The sequence below is a fragment of the Salvelinus sp. IW2-2015 genome, linkage group LG13 (assembly GCF_002910315.2).
Source record: "Salvelinus sp. IW2-2015 linkage group LG13, ASM291031v2, whole genome shotgun sequence".
NCBI classification, from domain to species: domain Eukaryota; kingdom Metazoa; phylum Chordata; class Actinopteri; order Salmoniformes; family Salmonidae; genus Salvelinus; species Salvelinus sp. IW2-2015.
Window position 1 is genome coordinate 12,960,073 of NC_036853.1, and position 15,583 is coordinate 12,975,655.

General features: G+C 41.1%; 1 protein-coding gene across 1 annotated transcript; it reads left to right on the plus strand.

Moving 5' to 3' along the window:
• The first annotated feature begins 5,474 nt into the window (after positions 1-5,474).
• Positions 5,475-13,352, plus strand: LOC111972183 (vesicle-trafficking protein SEC22b-B-like). The gene is made up of 5 exons (XM_023999076.2): positions 5,475-6,431; positions 10,316-10,425; positions 10,614-10,774; positions 11,331-11,477; positions 12,418-13,352. The coding sequence occupies exons 1-5, from the start codon at positions 6,357-6,359 to the stop codon at positions 12,570-12,572; spliced, it is 648 nt and encodes a 215-aa protein (XP_023854844.1). The 5' UTR covers positions 5,475-6,356; the 3' UTR covers positions 12,573-13,352.
• Positions 13,353-15,583: the final 2,231 nt, after the last annotated feature.

Here is a 15,583-nt window from a genome sequence, read left to right on the forward strand (position 1 = left end):
TTACTGTGCAGCCGCATTCATAGACCTGGCCAAGGCTTTCGACTCTGTCAATCACCACATTCTTATCGGCCAACTCAGCAGCCTTGGTTTCTCAAATGATTGCCTCGCCTGGTTCAACAACTACTTCTCTGATAGAGTTCAGTGTGTCAAATCGGAGGGCCTGTTGTCCGGACCTCTGGCAGTCTCTATGGGGGTGCCACAGGGTTCAATTCTCGGGCCAACTCTTTTCTCTGTATACATCAATGATGTTGCTCTTGCTGCTGGTGATTCCCTGATCCACCTCTACGCAGACGACACCATTCTGTATACCTCTGGCCCTTCGTATGAGCGCACGTGTGGGTATAAAATTACGTCCACAGTTAACAGAGCTTTCAAATGCCCACTTCCAACTCTGCACCTGTGCCGTGTTGCTTTACCATATGGCTGCTCTTACCTCGCGTAGAATGAGCTATACCAAACTGGAGATGCTCTTTCAACGGATCGCTGCAACCGCGACGCACTAGCGTATACCACCTCCCTGAACACCAGCCCCCAAAGCCGGCCCGCTCCAGCAATCACTACCTGTACGGTTCTGACTTAGAATATGTGGACAACTACAAATACCTAGGTGTCTGGTTAGACTGTAAACTTCCTTCCAGACTCACATTAAGCATCTCCAATTCAAAATTAAATCTAGAAATCGGCTTCCTATTTCGGAACAAAGCATCCTTCACTCATGCTGCCAAACATACCCTCGTAAAACTGACCATCCTACCGATCCTCGACTTCGGCGATGTCATTTACAAAATAGCCTCCAACATTCTACTCAACAAATTGGATGCAGTCTATCACAGTGCCATCCGTTTTGTCACCAAAGCCCCATATACTACCCACCACTGCGACCTGTACGCTCTCGTTGGCTGGCCCTCGCTTCATACTCGTCGCCAACACAACTGGTTCCAGGTCATCTACAAGTCTCTGCTAGGTAAAGCCCCGCCTTATCTCAGCTCACTGGTCACGATAGCAGCACCCACCGTAGCACGCGCTCCAGCAGGTATATCTCACTGGTCACCCCCAAAGCCAATTCTTCCTTTGGCCGCCTTTCCTTCCAGTTCTCTGCTGGCAATGACTGGAACGAACTGCAAAAATCACTGAAGCTGGAGACTCATATCTCCCTCACTAGCTTTAAGCACCAACTGTCAGAGCAGCTCACAGATCACTGCACCTGTAAGTAGCCCGTCTGTAAATAGCCCATCCAACTACCATATCCCCATACTGTATTTATTTATCTATCTTGCTCCTTTGCACCCCAGTATCTCTACTTGCACATTCATCTTCTGCACATCTACCATTCCAGTGTTTAATTGCTATATTGTAATTACTTCGCCACCATGGCCTATTTATTGCCTTAACTCCCTTATCCTACCTCATTTGCACATGCTGTATTATAGACTTGTTCTACTATATTATTGACTGTATGTTTGTTTAATCCATGTGTAACTCTGTGTTGTTGTATGTGTCGAACTGCTTTGCTTTATCTTGGCCAGGTCGCAGTTGCAAATGAGAACTTGTTCTCAACTAGCCTACCTGGTTAAATAAAGGTGAAATAAATAAAAAATAATAAAAATAAATACTGTAAGTTTGTAATATTGATGGGCATATCACATTTACATTTTTGTAAATAAACTATGCAATTCATGTAACACACTTGCTATCTTATCTCCTTGTTGCTTGAGATGTATTTACTGAAAATATTTTGGATGTTCAACACTTTGGATGTTCAACACATAGACCCAGATTATATATTCATGGAAACAGAGTGACCCAAGTCTCTCCAGTATGTGAGTAGAGTACAGTACAGTGTGTGTGTGAGTGAGTGAGAGAAAGAAATTGAGCTGCAGTTCCGGGGTATTCATAGTATGACTATTCATAGTATGTTAAAGAATTCTAGTGAAGTAACCCTTTTGGACCACACTATCTGCCACATTAAAAAACTCCGGGTTAAGTGAATTATCACTTCTACCTCTAATCAGCAATCATAGGATTCATTCATGCTCCTTAGATGCCAGGTTAGGGTTACACACACATTTTCTGTCATGGTCTATGGACCCCCTGAAGTAGCCTTGGCCACCCCATGTATAAAACTCTAATTCCACCACTGATGATGAGTGGTACTTTTGATTATCTCTTCATCTCGACAAAACAACTTCTGTGATGTTGTGATCATGAGACAATTATCTCATGATCTTGACAAAACAAATGTTGTTATGTGGTGATCATGACATAACGAGGTAATATTTGTTTTATTAATATGTCCTCTCTGGACTTCCATACAATTTGTAGAAGACAGCTAGCTACATTTTGAAGTTTTGCATTTTGATTCAAGTGGGTCGCAAACGCGGTAATGCAACACCTTATTGGTTAACAAAAATCCAGCAATATCACACTGAAATCAATAGAAGGGGGCAAATGTTTGGGGTGAAGCGGTGTTTAAACTATCACTATTCAAAGACCACACGGAAACTTGGAATATGGTTAAATGAGAACTTGTAGAAGGCTTGTATCTATATTTTGTAATGCCGGATGTTGATTTCGGGAGGCTGCCATCAAGGAAAAGGGTGCAAACCACACTTTTTATGTTAGTAATGTAGCTCCCTCCAGTAACCACGAGCACAACCGTTCCTTGATTTTAACTGGCGGCTTTATTCYGTAGATTTAGTCAGAATTATCACCTTCCGTGAGAACTATAAAGTAAATGAAAAATACAGTTAAGCACACTCTTACAACCTTATCTTACGAGTGACTTATTAGCTTGGTATAACTCTGAAGTGCTTACATACATAAACAGTTTAGCCGGCGCTATAATAGTATTAGATTAAACACATGAATAAAGGAAAAATACCTCATTGGCTGCTTATTACAGAAGGGAGGAAATCAAACTTCACACTTATTATTCCTGGCATGAATTCACGCTTCATCCTTAATTATTATAACGTTACCATCCTAACATATACGCTTCAAACTTTATGAACTACACCCGATGACATGAAAATTTAGCTAACACAGCGCGGGATTGCCTTCCCTCCAAAAGTGTGTTGCTACAATAAGGATCCCCGTTACAACAGTTATTAGCTACGTAGTTCCGCTTGTCTTATCATTTCCCCGCACAGCGGACACGTAAACAATTCAAACACAAAACAACGACATAACCTGTAAGTCTAACTGTCAGTTACAAGTAAAATTTAACTAATCACGACGCGACAAAGGATGTAAACAGTGACAACGGTTGACTGCTATTTAATTTGATAGTTTGACTGTCAAATTGGTGTGTGGCCAGTGACTTTTAAATAGAGACCGCCCTGAGTTTTCCGTGCCATTTGAAAGATCGAAAATTAACTCGGCGTTTCTAGTGAAAATTAACTCGGCGTTCCTGCACAACCACAGCGCGTGACAAAATCAACGGTACAAAACCAAAGATATTGGTCTGTTTTAAGCAATTGATCTTGTCATCGTGTTGACTATAAACTTTTATACTAACATAACCAATTTCGGGTAAAAAGGATGTGTAATTCCACTCAATTTTATGGGGTGAAAATGCAAGCTTGTGTAAGGCAGTAGTAACAAACTGGGAAATTAGTGCAATATAAAATAATGAATATGTCAAAATAATTTAACATGATAGTTTGTTGCCCACTAAAAAAACGATTACAACAATGACATATTTCTCACTAATTGAACCATTTCGACAGTTTAAAAAGGCTGAGTACTAGAGCCTCCATACTCTTTGGATTGGTGTATACATCTCGTTATTTTAAAACAGTTTTGAATATTCGATGAGGGGTGTTGACATCATCCGCCTGTATTCAATGAAGAGAGATGCTACGCTGCTCTGAAAGACGCTAACCAAATTCCAATATCGATCAATGTGATACAATCCTTTTTCAAAGCGTCTGGTCTATATCTTAACATTAATAAATGTGAACTCATGCCTGTCAAAGATTATGTGACACCTTCATATTCCTGGGTCGTTACAATATTATGGTATTCCAGTAAAAGAAGACCTTACATATTTAGGCATAACCATTACAAAGGATCAGAAGTCTAGAGGCTTACACAATTTTAACCCTCTTATTAAAAAAACCCAGAAGAAGCTAAATCAATGGCTACAGAGGGACTTATCTTAAAAAGGAAGAGTCCTAATAACCAAGGCTGAAGGTATCTCTAGACTAACATATGGCGCTCTATCTTTATATCTTGACAGTAAAATAAGCAAGGAGATAGACCAGATGCTTTTCAACTTTCTGTGGAGAAACCGTACCCATTACATTAGGAAAACTGTTGTAATGAACACTTATGAGAATGGTGGGCTGAATTGTCTGGACTTACTACCTTAAATAATACTTTTAAGATCAATTGGATAAAACAATTCCTAAGACGAACCACTTCTATCTGGAATTTTATTCCTCATCACGTCTTCTCTACTTTTGGTGGCCTTAACTTCATGTTGTTTTGCAATATGTGTGTTTCCACACACATACCTACTTGTTAACAAAATTAAGGAAGTTTCCTTTAAAATTATTCATAAATATTATCCTGCCAACCACTATATGAAGAAGTTTAAGGAAAACAACTCAAATTGCCCATTTTGTAATGACCACCCGGAAACAGTGTTGCATCTTTTTTGGCATTGTATTCATGTAAGAAAACTGGCAAGACATCAGTAGATTTATAATTGAACACTTTTATGAAGGTCTTACACTATTGTGGAGAGATGTACTGCTTGGATTCTTTACCTACGATAGGAATAAGCTGAAACATTTTTATGTAATTCATTTCATTATTCTTTTGGCCAAATTTCATATTCACAAATGTAAATTTACAACAAAAAAACCCACATTTTCTTACCCTACAAAAAATAATTTTACTGTATTTTAAAACAATTAAATACTCTAACAAAAAAGCTGTTAGAATTATAAGTGTATGTATGTCCCTTAAGGTCCTTGTGTAATGTGATATTGTACCCCCTAGCTCAATTGTCCATTGTATATAATCTATATATACTTGTTCCCTCATGTATTTGTTGTTAATAAAAATAATAAAAAGATGCTACGCTGCTAGCCTCATGTCATGAATATGGGTAGCCATCTCGAGACAACTCCGATAGAAAGTATTCTTTCTCAAAGTTACCGGGATGTCACGTGTCCTTCTTTTATCACAGTAAACGCATAACAATCTAAGCACTACGAAACTTTTATTCAATCAAATAAACGTTACATAGGAAAAAATATATTACATTTTTGTTGACCAAATTCGACACTCATTAACCACCATACAAAAACTCCTCGCTTGGTGAGCGAAAGAAATGAAACAACGCCACCTGGTGGAGAAGACAGATTTTTGGCCCCATTATCCCTCTCGCTTCGAGTAACGCGGAACCTTTGAGACACTGCTGTCTGGGATGGACGGTCAGAGATTTGAGTGACATACCCAACGAACATTTCCGGCCAGTTTAACGCGTTCGGAGGATTCTCACTAGTTACCACAGCCAATTGACAATTGATCTTCTTCTTAAAATCTGATTTTAACCATAACCACACTGCTAACTTTATGCCTAACCCTTAATTTTAATTAAGACCAAAAAGCTCATTTTTGTTTTCATGTGGTAACTAGTGACAACCCGTCCGTAATGTTGGGTTGTCAATCAGTTAGTGCAATAAGGAACCCTTGGGACGTCCATACCCTAAACCTAATCTCAAACCCTACCTAACCATAACCATTTTAAACGTAATCTTCATTGTAGGGACGTCCTAAATATCCCGGAAAACAGACCTTTGTCAATCTAGGGTGCCTTCGTAAACTCTACTCCGATTTCAGAGCGCTCTCGTTTCAGCATGCCAGAGCGCAAAATAATTTACGAACGTTCAACACGCGTTGAATGTGGCCGGTATCAGTACACGTTGGCAAAAAAGTGTAATTAAATTGTTGCCAGCAGCACAGTCACAGTCACCAACGCTCTAGATAACATGAAAACAGTCTAACCAGTTCTGCTAGGGTGAGTAATATGGTTAGAGTGAGGTGTTCTATCATTTCTGTCCGGAAGTGGCTGGCAAACTAGCTAACTTTAGTTAGTTTGTTTGCCAGTTGTGAGGTCAGAACGCTCGGATCAAACCTACCCCTCGTCCAGTGTGCGGTCTGAGCGAAACACTGAATTTACGAACGGACAATCTGACAACACTCTGAATTTACTAACGCCAAGACCGCACTCTGGCTCTCCAGATTGAATTTACGAACACACCCCTAGCTGCTGTCTGTCATTATAATAGCTTTCACACTGTGGCTAACAACACTGGTTGAGAATAAAACATTTCAATCCCAAAATGGTTCTGCTGACAATGATCGCTCGGTTGGCGGATGGACTGCCGCTGGCCGCATCAATGCAAGAGGACGAACAGGTTAATATTGATGGTTTTCCCTGTCAATGTCAGATAACATTAGCTATTTTAGCTAGTTAGCTAACACTAGCAATTCAATGTAACGTTAGCTATCGAACTATTGGAAAATAGCTTGTCAGATAGCTTGCTAACTAGCTACGTGTGCAATATGTATTCTATAATCTATTCGGTGTATATCTATGCAGGCCTACTTCATAATAAAACCATATTATTAGCTAGTTGTTTGATTGTGTCTATCATTGAAATCCAGATGGATTTATTTCAGCTGTCAGAGTAACAGGCAGCTAGCTAATCATAATGGACAGATTTAGTCAGTTTATGTGATGTAACTAGAGGAAGAGATACACTATCTGGGCTTCCGCAAGGCGCAGTGGTCTAAGGCAATGCACAGTGGTCTAAGGCAGTGCTTGAGGCGTCACTACAGACACTCTGGTTCGAATCTAGCCTGTATCACAACCGGCCGTGATTGGGAGTCCCATAGGGCGGCGCACAATTGGCCCGGTGTAGGCTGTCATTGTAAATAAGAATTTGTTCTTAACTGACTTGCCTAGTTAAAAAAAGATTACACAGTTGAAGTCGGACGTTTACATACACTTATGTTGGAGTCATTAAAACTCATTTTTGAACCACTCCACAAATTTCTTGTTAACAAACTCTATTTTTTGCAAGTTGGTTAGGACATCTACATAGTGCATGACACAAGTAATTTTTACAACAATTGTTTACAGACAGATTATTTTACTTATAATTCACTGTATCCCAATTCCAGTGGGTCAGAAGTTTACATGCACTAAATTGACTGTGCCTTTAAACAGCTTGGAATATTCCCAAAAATGATGTCATGGCTTTCTTTAGAAGCTTCTGATAGGCTAATTGACATAATTTGAGTCAATTGGAGTGTGTACCTGTGGATGTTTTCAAGGCCTACTGTCAAACTCAGTGCATCTTTGCTTGACATGATCAGAAAATCAAAAGAAATCAGCCAAGACCTCAGAAAAAATTGTAGACCTCCACAAGTCTGGTTCATCCTTAGGAGCTATTTACCAAAAGCCTGAAGATACCACGTTCATCTGTACAAACTATAGTACGCAAGTGTAAACACTATGGAACCACAGAGCCGTCATACCGCTCAGGAAGGAGACGCGTTCTGTCTCCTAGAGATGAACGTACTTTGGTGCGAAAAGTGCAAATCAATCGCAGAACAACAGCAAAGGACCTTGTGAAGATGCTGGAGGAAACGGCTACAAAAGTATCTATATCCACAGTAAAATTAGTCCTATATCGACATAACGTGAAAGGCCGCTCAGCAAGGAAGAAGCCACTGCTCCAAAACTTCCATTAAAAATGACAGACTATGGTTTGCAACTGCACATGAGGACAAAGATTGTACTTTTTGGAGAAATGTCCTCTAGTCTGATGAAACAGAAATATAACTGTTTAGCCATAATGACCATTGTTATGTTTGGAGGAAAAAGGGTGACGCTTGCAAGCCGAAGAACACCATCCCAACCATGAAGCACGGGGCTGGCAGCATCATGTTGTGGGGATGCTTTGCTGCAGGATGGACTGGTGCACTTCACAAAATAGATGGCATCATGAGGAAAGAAAAGTATGTGGATATATTGAAGCAACATCTCAAGACATCAGTCAGGAAGTTAAAGCTTGGTCTAAAATGGGTCTTCCAAATGGACAATGACCCCAAGCATACTTCCAAAGTTGTGACAAAATGGCTGAAGGACAACAAAGTCAAGCTATTGAAGTGGCCATCACAAAGCCCTGACCTCAAGCCTACAGAAAATTTGTGGGCAGAACTGAAAAAGCGTGTGCAAGCTAGGAGGCCTATAAAACCTGACTCAGTCACACCAGCCCTGTCAGGAGGAATGGGCCAAAATTCACCCAACTTATTATGGGAAGCTTGTGGAAGGCTACCTGAAACGTTTGATCCAAGTTAAACAATTTAAAGGCAAAGCTACCAAAAACGAATTGTGTGTATGGTAACTTCTGACCAACTGGGAATGTGATGAAAAAAATAAAAGCTGAAATAAATCATTCTCTCTACCATTCTGACATTTCACATTCTTAAAATAAAGTGGTGATCCTAACTGATCTAAGACAGGGAATTTTTACGAGGATTAAATGTCAGGAATTGTGAAAAACTGAATTTAAATGTATTTGGCAAAGGTGTATAAACTTCTGACTTCAACTGTATATATATATATATATACACACACACACACACAAAAAGTATGTGGACACCCCTTCAAATTAGTGAATTTCAGCCACCCGTTGCTGACAGGTGCACAAAATCGACCACACAGACATGAAATCTCCATAGACAAACATTGGCAGTAGAATGGCATTACCGAAGAGGTCAGTGACTTTCAACGTGGCTTCAACGTATCTTCATAGGATGTCACCTTTCCAACAAATCAGTTAGTCAAATTTCTGCCCTGCTAGAGCTGCCCCTAGGAACAACAACGGCTCAGCCGCAAAATGGTAGGCCACAAGATCACAGAACGGGACTGTCAAGTGTTGAAGTGCGTAAAAATCATCTGTCCTCGATTGCAACACTTAGTACCGAGTTCCAAACTGCCTCTGGAAGCAACGTCAGCACAATAACTGTTCTTCAGGAGCTTCATGAAATGGGTTTCCATGGCTGAGCAGCCGCACACAAGTCTAAGATCACCATCCGCAATGCCAAGCGTCGGCTGGAGTGGTGTAAAGCTTGCCACCATTGGACTCTGGAGCAATGAAAGCACATTCTCTGGAGTGATGAATCACAGTTCAACATCTGGCAGTCCCGCGGACGAATATGGGTTTGGCGGATGCCTGTGGAGAATGCTACCTGCCCCAATAATGGTCTGGGGCTGTTTTTCATGGTTAGGCTCCGTAATTCCAGTGAAGGGACTTCTTAACGCTGCAGCATACAATGACATTCTAGATGATTCTGTGCTTCCAAATTTGAGGCAACAGTTTGGGGAAGGCCATTTCCTGTTTCAGCATTATAAAGCCCCCGTACACAAAGCGAGGTCCATAAAGAAATGGTTTGTTGTGATCTGTGTGGAAGAACTTGACTGGCCTGCACAGAGCCCTGACCGCAACCCCACGAACACCTTTGGGCTGAATTGGAACGCCAACTGCGAGCCCGGCCTAATCGCCGTGCCCAACCTCACTAATACTCTTGTGGCAGAATGGAAGCAAGTCCCCGCAGCAATGTTCCAACAGCTAGTGGAAAGCCTTTCCAGAAAAGTGGAGGCTGTTATAGTGGCAAAGGGAGGACCAACTCCATATTAATGCCCATGATTTTGGAATAAGATGTTCAACGTGCATGTGTCCACATATTTGTGATCATGTAGTGTAGGTAGTGAGTCAAAGACCAATGCTCAATGCAGAACAGCCATTTGTATACTGTGCTGAATGATGTTGTGATAGTGTATCTCCTCTGGTTAATCAAATCGCTAAGTCCATTGAGTAAATTCTGCTCCCTTTAGTTAATTTGTGATGGTCTACTTCATTCATCCTTGTTACTTTCTTGTAGTTGTAGCAAATCAGGCAGCCATGTATTTCTAGGACATGTGTAGTATTTATGAGTTGCAGTAGGCTACATATGAGTCTTGCCACCTGCTGGAAGAACTTTAACACGTTTCCCTTGCTTTCTTATCTGCTCTCCCAAAGGGAAGTGAGAAGGTTGGTCTTTTCTCTGCACTGTAACCAATGTTTGGACATCATACATATTGTTATTGTTCCTGTGATGTGTTACTGTGTTTACCATACCCAGACCACCCGCTTCTTTGTCGATAACATTTATATTGATCCCAATCATTGGTTCAGTGTCCTCTTAAATATGCTTGGTTGCATAATCTTGCTCTGTCCTCCGTGTTTAGTTGGGTCGGGACCTGCAACAGTACCAGAGCCAGGCTAAACAGCTGTTTAGGAAACTCAACGACCAGAGTCCCACACGTTGCACATTAGAGGCTGGCTCCATGTCCTTCCAGTGAGTTCAAACCAGTTAGAGGAAAGACGCCACACACACAGACACTCGCGCACTCTTTTGGCAAAACACTCATCACAATTAAAATACCATTAACATACTTATACCATGCACTAATAAGCAGGTATCCACTGACCTTTATGCTTCTCAGACACTCCACTCTCATGTTTCCCTCATGGTTCTCCCAACAGCTACGTCATAGAAAAAGGAGTAGTCTACCTAGTGCTGTCTGAAGCAAGCTTTCACAAAAAACTTGCCTTTGCTTACCTGGAAGACCTGCAGGCAGAGTTCCATGAACAGCACGGGAAGAAAGTCTCCACTGTGTCCCGACCGTACTCCTTCATTGAGTTTGGTGAGATTCAATTAAATATATCATCATTAGAATCCCTACTAACAACCCAACGTTGATTTAAGGTCCAATGCAGCCATTCTTATCTCAATATTAAATTATTTCTGGGTAACAATTAACGACCTTAATATTGTCAAAAATAGCTTCTTAGCAAAGAGCAATTTCCCAAGCACGAATTTTGCTACCACTGTCTGGAGGTGGTCTGAGTGGGGAGGGGAAAAATCTAAACTAGCTGTTATTGGCAGACAGGTTTGGAACTCTCTTTCTTATTGGTCTATTAACTAATTTACCACCTGGTGATGTCACCAGGCAGTCCAAAACTCCATCCCACCACAACAGGCTAACATTAAACGCAGTCTTTTCAAACAGCTCTTACACTAAAATGGCATTATCATAATTTTCTGAATTGTACAGTAGTATTCCAACCTCGTAGTGTGGAGATATATAAAACATAGGAAAATCATATTTTTGACTGCGGTGAACCTTTAAAGGATACCCTAGCATGAATTATGAAAAAATATGCCATAAATTCCTGCAACGTTTTCCTCTCTGTCGACAGACACCTACATTCAGAAGACCAAGAAGTCGTACATAGACAGCCGAGCCCGCAGGAACCTGGGCAGCATCAACACAGAGCTGCAGGATGTCCAGAGGATCATGGTGGCCAACATTGAGGAAGTGTTGCAACGAGGGGAGGCCTTGTCTGGTAATGTCTGTTTAATGGTCCTTCTTATAGATTTACAGCAATAATGTAGGTCAGGGGTACTGAACTACTATTTGAGAAGGTCTGGTCACACAAATGTCCTCAGTGGCAAAGGTCCGGATGGATATTGTCATCTATCGGCATAGTAACAATCCCCACCGCGCAACCCATCCGACTCAAAACTGTTCAAAATGTTCACAACCTTCTTGTTGGCGAAGACAACCGAAGTTTGCTAACTTCCAAGATCAAGCTTCTTGGTTACAGCAGAGACAATCAATCCACTCCTGGATCAAGTTCACTGTTGCCTAAATGTGTTTTGTTTGTCAATTATTATTATTACGTTACATTTTTTTGTGGAAAGAAATAGCACCCCTTGTGTGCACTGCTGGTAAAACCATATACCGCAGTATGGTATGGTAAGGTATGAACATCTGGATACTGCCCAACCCTACTATCTAAGGTCTGTCAGTGAATGACATAACAAGAGGAAAACTGCCCATACACTACCAAATTTCAAATTGCACCTTGGGGGAGGGGCCCAAGGTCTGTTTTGACCCCGTTCAACCCCGGATCCAGACCACGGTCCGCCAGTTGAGCATGGCTGATGTAGGTCCTCAATGTATAACTGAAACACCTCTATTACACAAACCTTTATCTATGATTCTCTGATGTCTAATTTGGGCAGGGCTTATTGCATTATCATGAATGCACATCATTGCAGCAAAACACATTGTTAAAATGTAAATGATGTTGGGTAGAATTCACTAGATTAACTAATAAAAGGGAGTGCCACTTCTCAGCTACATACTGTCAAGTTGTGACAAAGAATAGTGTTTAAGTCACAAGAGGAAGCAGATGCCATTCTCACTTGTGTTAAATGAGGATTTGTTCTGGTTTCTGTTCCCTCTCTTTGCTCACCTGGATCCACTTGCATCACATCCAGCTCTGGACTCCAAGGCCAGTAATCTGTCCAGCCTGTCGAAGAAGTACAGAAGTGACGCCAAGTACCTGAACACTCGCTCCACCTATGCTAAGCTGGCTGCCGGAGGGGTCTTCTTCATCATGCTCATCGTCTACGTCCGCTTCTGGTGGCTCTGAGAAGGGAGAGGAGACAGGAGGGGTTGGAGAAGAAGAGCTGATAGGAGTTTAGCTGTGGTCTTACATTCCATCCAATATGGGATCCCTCCTTTTAACACAAGACTGTTGAAGTAGACAGACACTGCATGTTATTTTTCCAACTGTCTGTCCATAGATCTATCATGTAATTACAAATGTTATGTTTTATTAACAATTACACAGTCATCCTGTAGTGGTAATGCCTTGGAGTTGAGTGCTTGTATTGCGCTTGAGTGTGTGACAGAGGACATTTTATTTTCCTGTGTGTGTGTTACCAAAACCTGTATGATAACAATTCTTCTCTTATCGATTTAATTGTGTATACTGTGTAGCAGTACAGAAAAAATCTACATAATTCTATTTACCTAGAGGACATCATAAGGGCTTTGGCATTAATAACACTACTATCATGTTGGTTTGGTGGAGATTTCTTAAATGTTAACCTGCTGTACTGGGGTGATCAATCACATTACCTGTGGTATTGGCTGCAGAAATAATATTTCTCATTCACCTTCATCTCCACACTGAGTGGACCAGTTTAACACCAGACATATTCATCGGTTGATGTCTTAAGGGTTAATTTATTTTATTTTGGAAAAAGTTTACACAAGTTGAAGGCTCCATGTAAAAACATGTTTTATCTAGATGAGAACGATAGCTAGCTTATGCTATGTAGCTGGCTTATGCTAATTGTGGCAGGGTTAATGGATTTCAACTTAACTGTTTAATTTGCTCATGAATAAAGTGATTTGCACAAAGGTATTTGATTTCTACTAGAAAATACTAAGTTGCTCACAAATCAGGATCAATATAGATCAGTGGAGGCTGCTGAGGGGAGGATGGCTCATAATAATGGCTGGAATGGAGTCAATTTGTTCTTAAATGACTTGCCTAGTTAAATAAATAGAAATGGAATGGTATCATACACATCAAAGATGTGGCTTCCATGTGGTTGATACCACTCCATTGACTCCATTCCAGACATTATATTGCTGTCCTCCCCTCAGCAGCCTCTACTGATGTACATACTATACAGTACTAATAGAAACGGTTGTATTCCTGCCCGGTGTTGTGCTTGTTCATGAACTTTGGACACTTAGCCAGTAGTGGTCCTTACGTACCACCAGGTCAAACTCAGACCTCTAAATACATAAGAGGAAGATGTGTCAACAGCTCAGTTTTCTAAATAAGGGACCTATAGTGAGGTGATGCATTCAAATCGGTATGTTTGTTTAAAAGGACCAACTACTGGTAGGCCTCCTGGTTCATACATCAGCTCTTCAAGCTATGCCTATCCCAGCCAGCAGCTGGTGTCCTTTCCTTTGATAATCTTGCTACTGAAAATGGCATACTCTTGCAGCTTGAAACACTGTTGCGGCAAAGACGTTTGCTGCACAAAATCAAAGGGTAGTAATGGCTGGAAAATATATACTGCTGCTTCTAGGGTAGAAAAAACACAAAATGCATTACATGCATTTAGAAAGTACTGCAGCCTGTTTCTGCTGACATAGTTTGAACAGGAAGTGGGCATAGCAGAAATGAGAAGCAGCAGAGTAGCGTCAGCTAAGATGGTTTTGGATAAATTAAGATGTCCCACTCAAGCTGTTTACCACTGAAAAAAATGCTCACAGTTCCGGTCTGCTTAAAGGGTGGCTCTCCCATAGGCACCAATGCATTAGCAGCTGGGTCTGGTCTGCTTAGTTCATTGACTGTATATGAACCAGAATAAAGGAGCGAGTGTGATGCCTCGCTTTCTTCTCCGTCTCTGGCATCAATAGCGTGCAGAGCTAACCACAGGGCACAGCCTGACTTTTTCACCTCTCATCTTCAAGGGATACACATCTTCAAGGGCAGTGTGTGTTACTAATCTTGTAGTGACAAAGTAGATCTTATCATATCCAAGATTCTTCACAGGAAGGACATGTCAGATATTTTTATTTATTTAACTAGGCGAGTGAGTTAAGAATAAATTCTTATTTACAATGACGGCCTACACCAACCAAACCCTAACCCGGTCGATGCTGGGCCAATTGTGCACCGCTCTATGAAACTCCCAATCACGGCCAGTTGTGATACAGCCTGGAATCGAACCAGGGTCTGTAGTGACGCCTCTAGCACTGAGATGCAGCACTGCACCACTCGGGAGCTAAATGATAATGGTGTTACTTAATGGACTCAAACTGATAACACACAGCCTGCAGTCATCACTATAGTAATCATTATTCTAGTCTGTGTTACATTGCTGGAATCAGCCCATATGCTTCACATGAGCACTTGAGAGAGTAAATGAATGCATTGTTTGGTTTTCGCCAGGCATAATGGGTCCCATGTCATCCAAAAAAAAGTCCACTTTCACAGTAAGAATCTCATACCATCGGTCAAGCATGGTGGTGGTAGTGTGATGGTTTGGGGATGCTTTGCTGCCTCAAGACCTGGACGACTTGGCTTAATAGAAGGAACCCTGAATTCTGCTCTATCAGAGAATTTTACAAGAGAATGTCAGGCCATCTGTCTGAGCTGAAGCTGAAGTGCAGCTGGGTCATGCAGTAAGACAATGATCCAAAACACACAATCAAGTCTACATGAAAATGGCTAAAAAGCAACACATTTTAAGTTTTGGAATGGCATAGTCAAAGTCCAGACCTATTCCCAATTGAGATGTTGTGGCAGGACTTGATACGAGCAGTTCATGCTTGAAAACCCACAAATGTCACTGAGTTAAAGCAGTTCTGCATGCAAGACTGAGTCAAGATTCCTCCACAGCGATGTGAGAGTCTGACCAACAACTACAGGAAGCATTTGGCTGCAGTCATTGCAACTTAAAGTGGCACAGTTATTGAGTGCAAGGGGGCAATACTTTTTCACACGGGAATTGGGTGTTGCATGACTTTGTTCATTAAGTAAATAAAATAAGTATACATTTTGTTTATTTGTAAACACAGGTTCCCTTTATCTAATATTAGGTTTTGGTTGAAGATCTGATAACATTCACT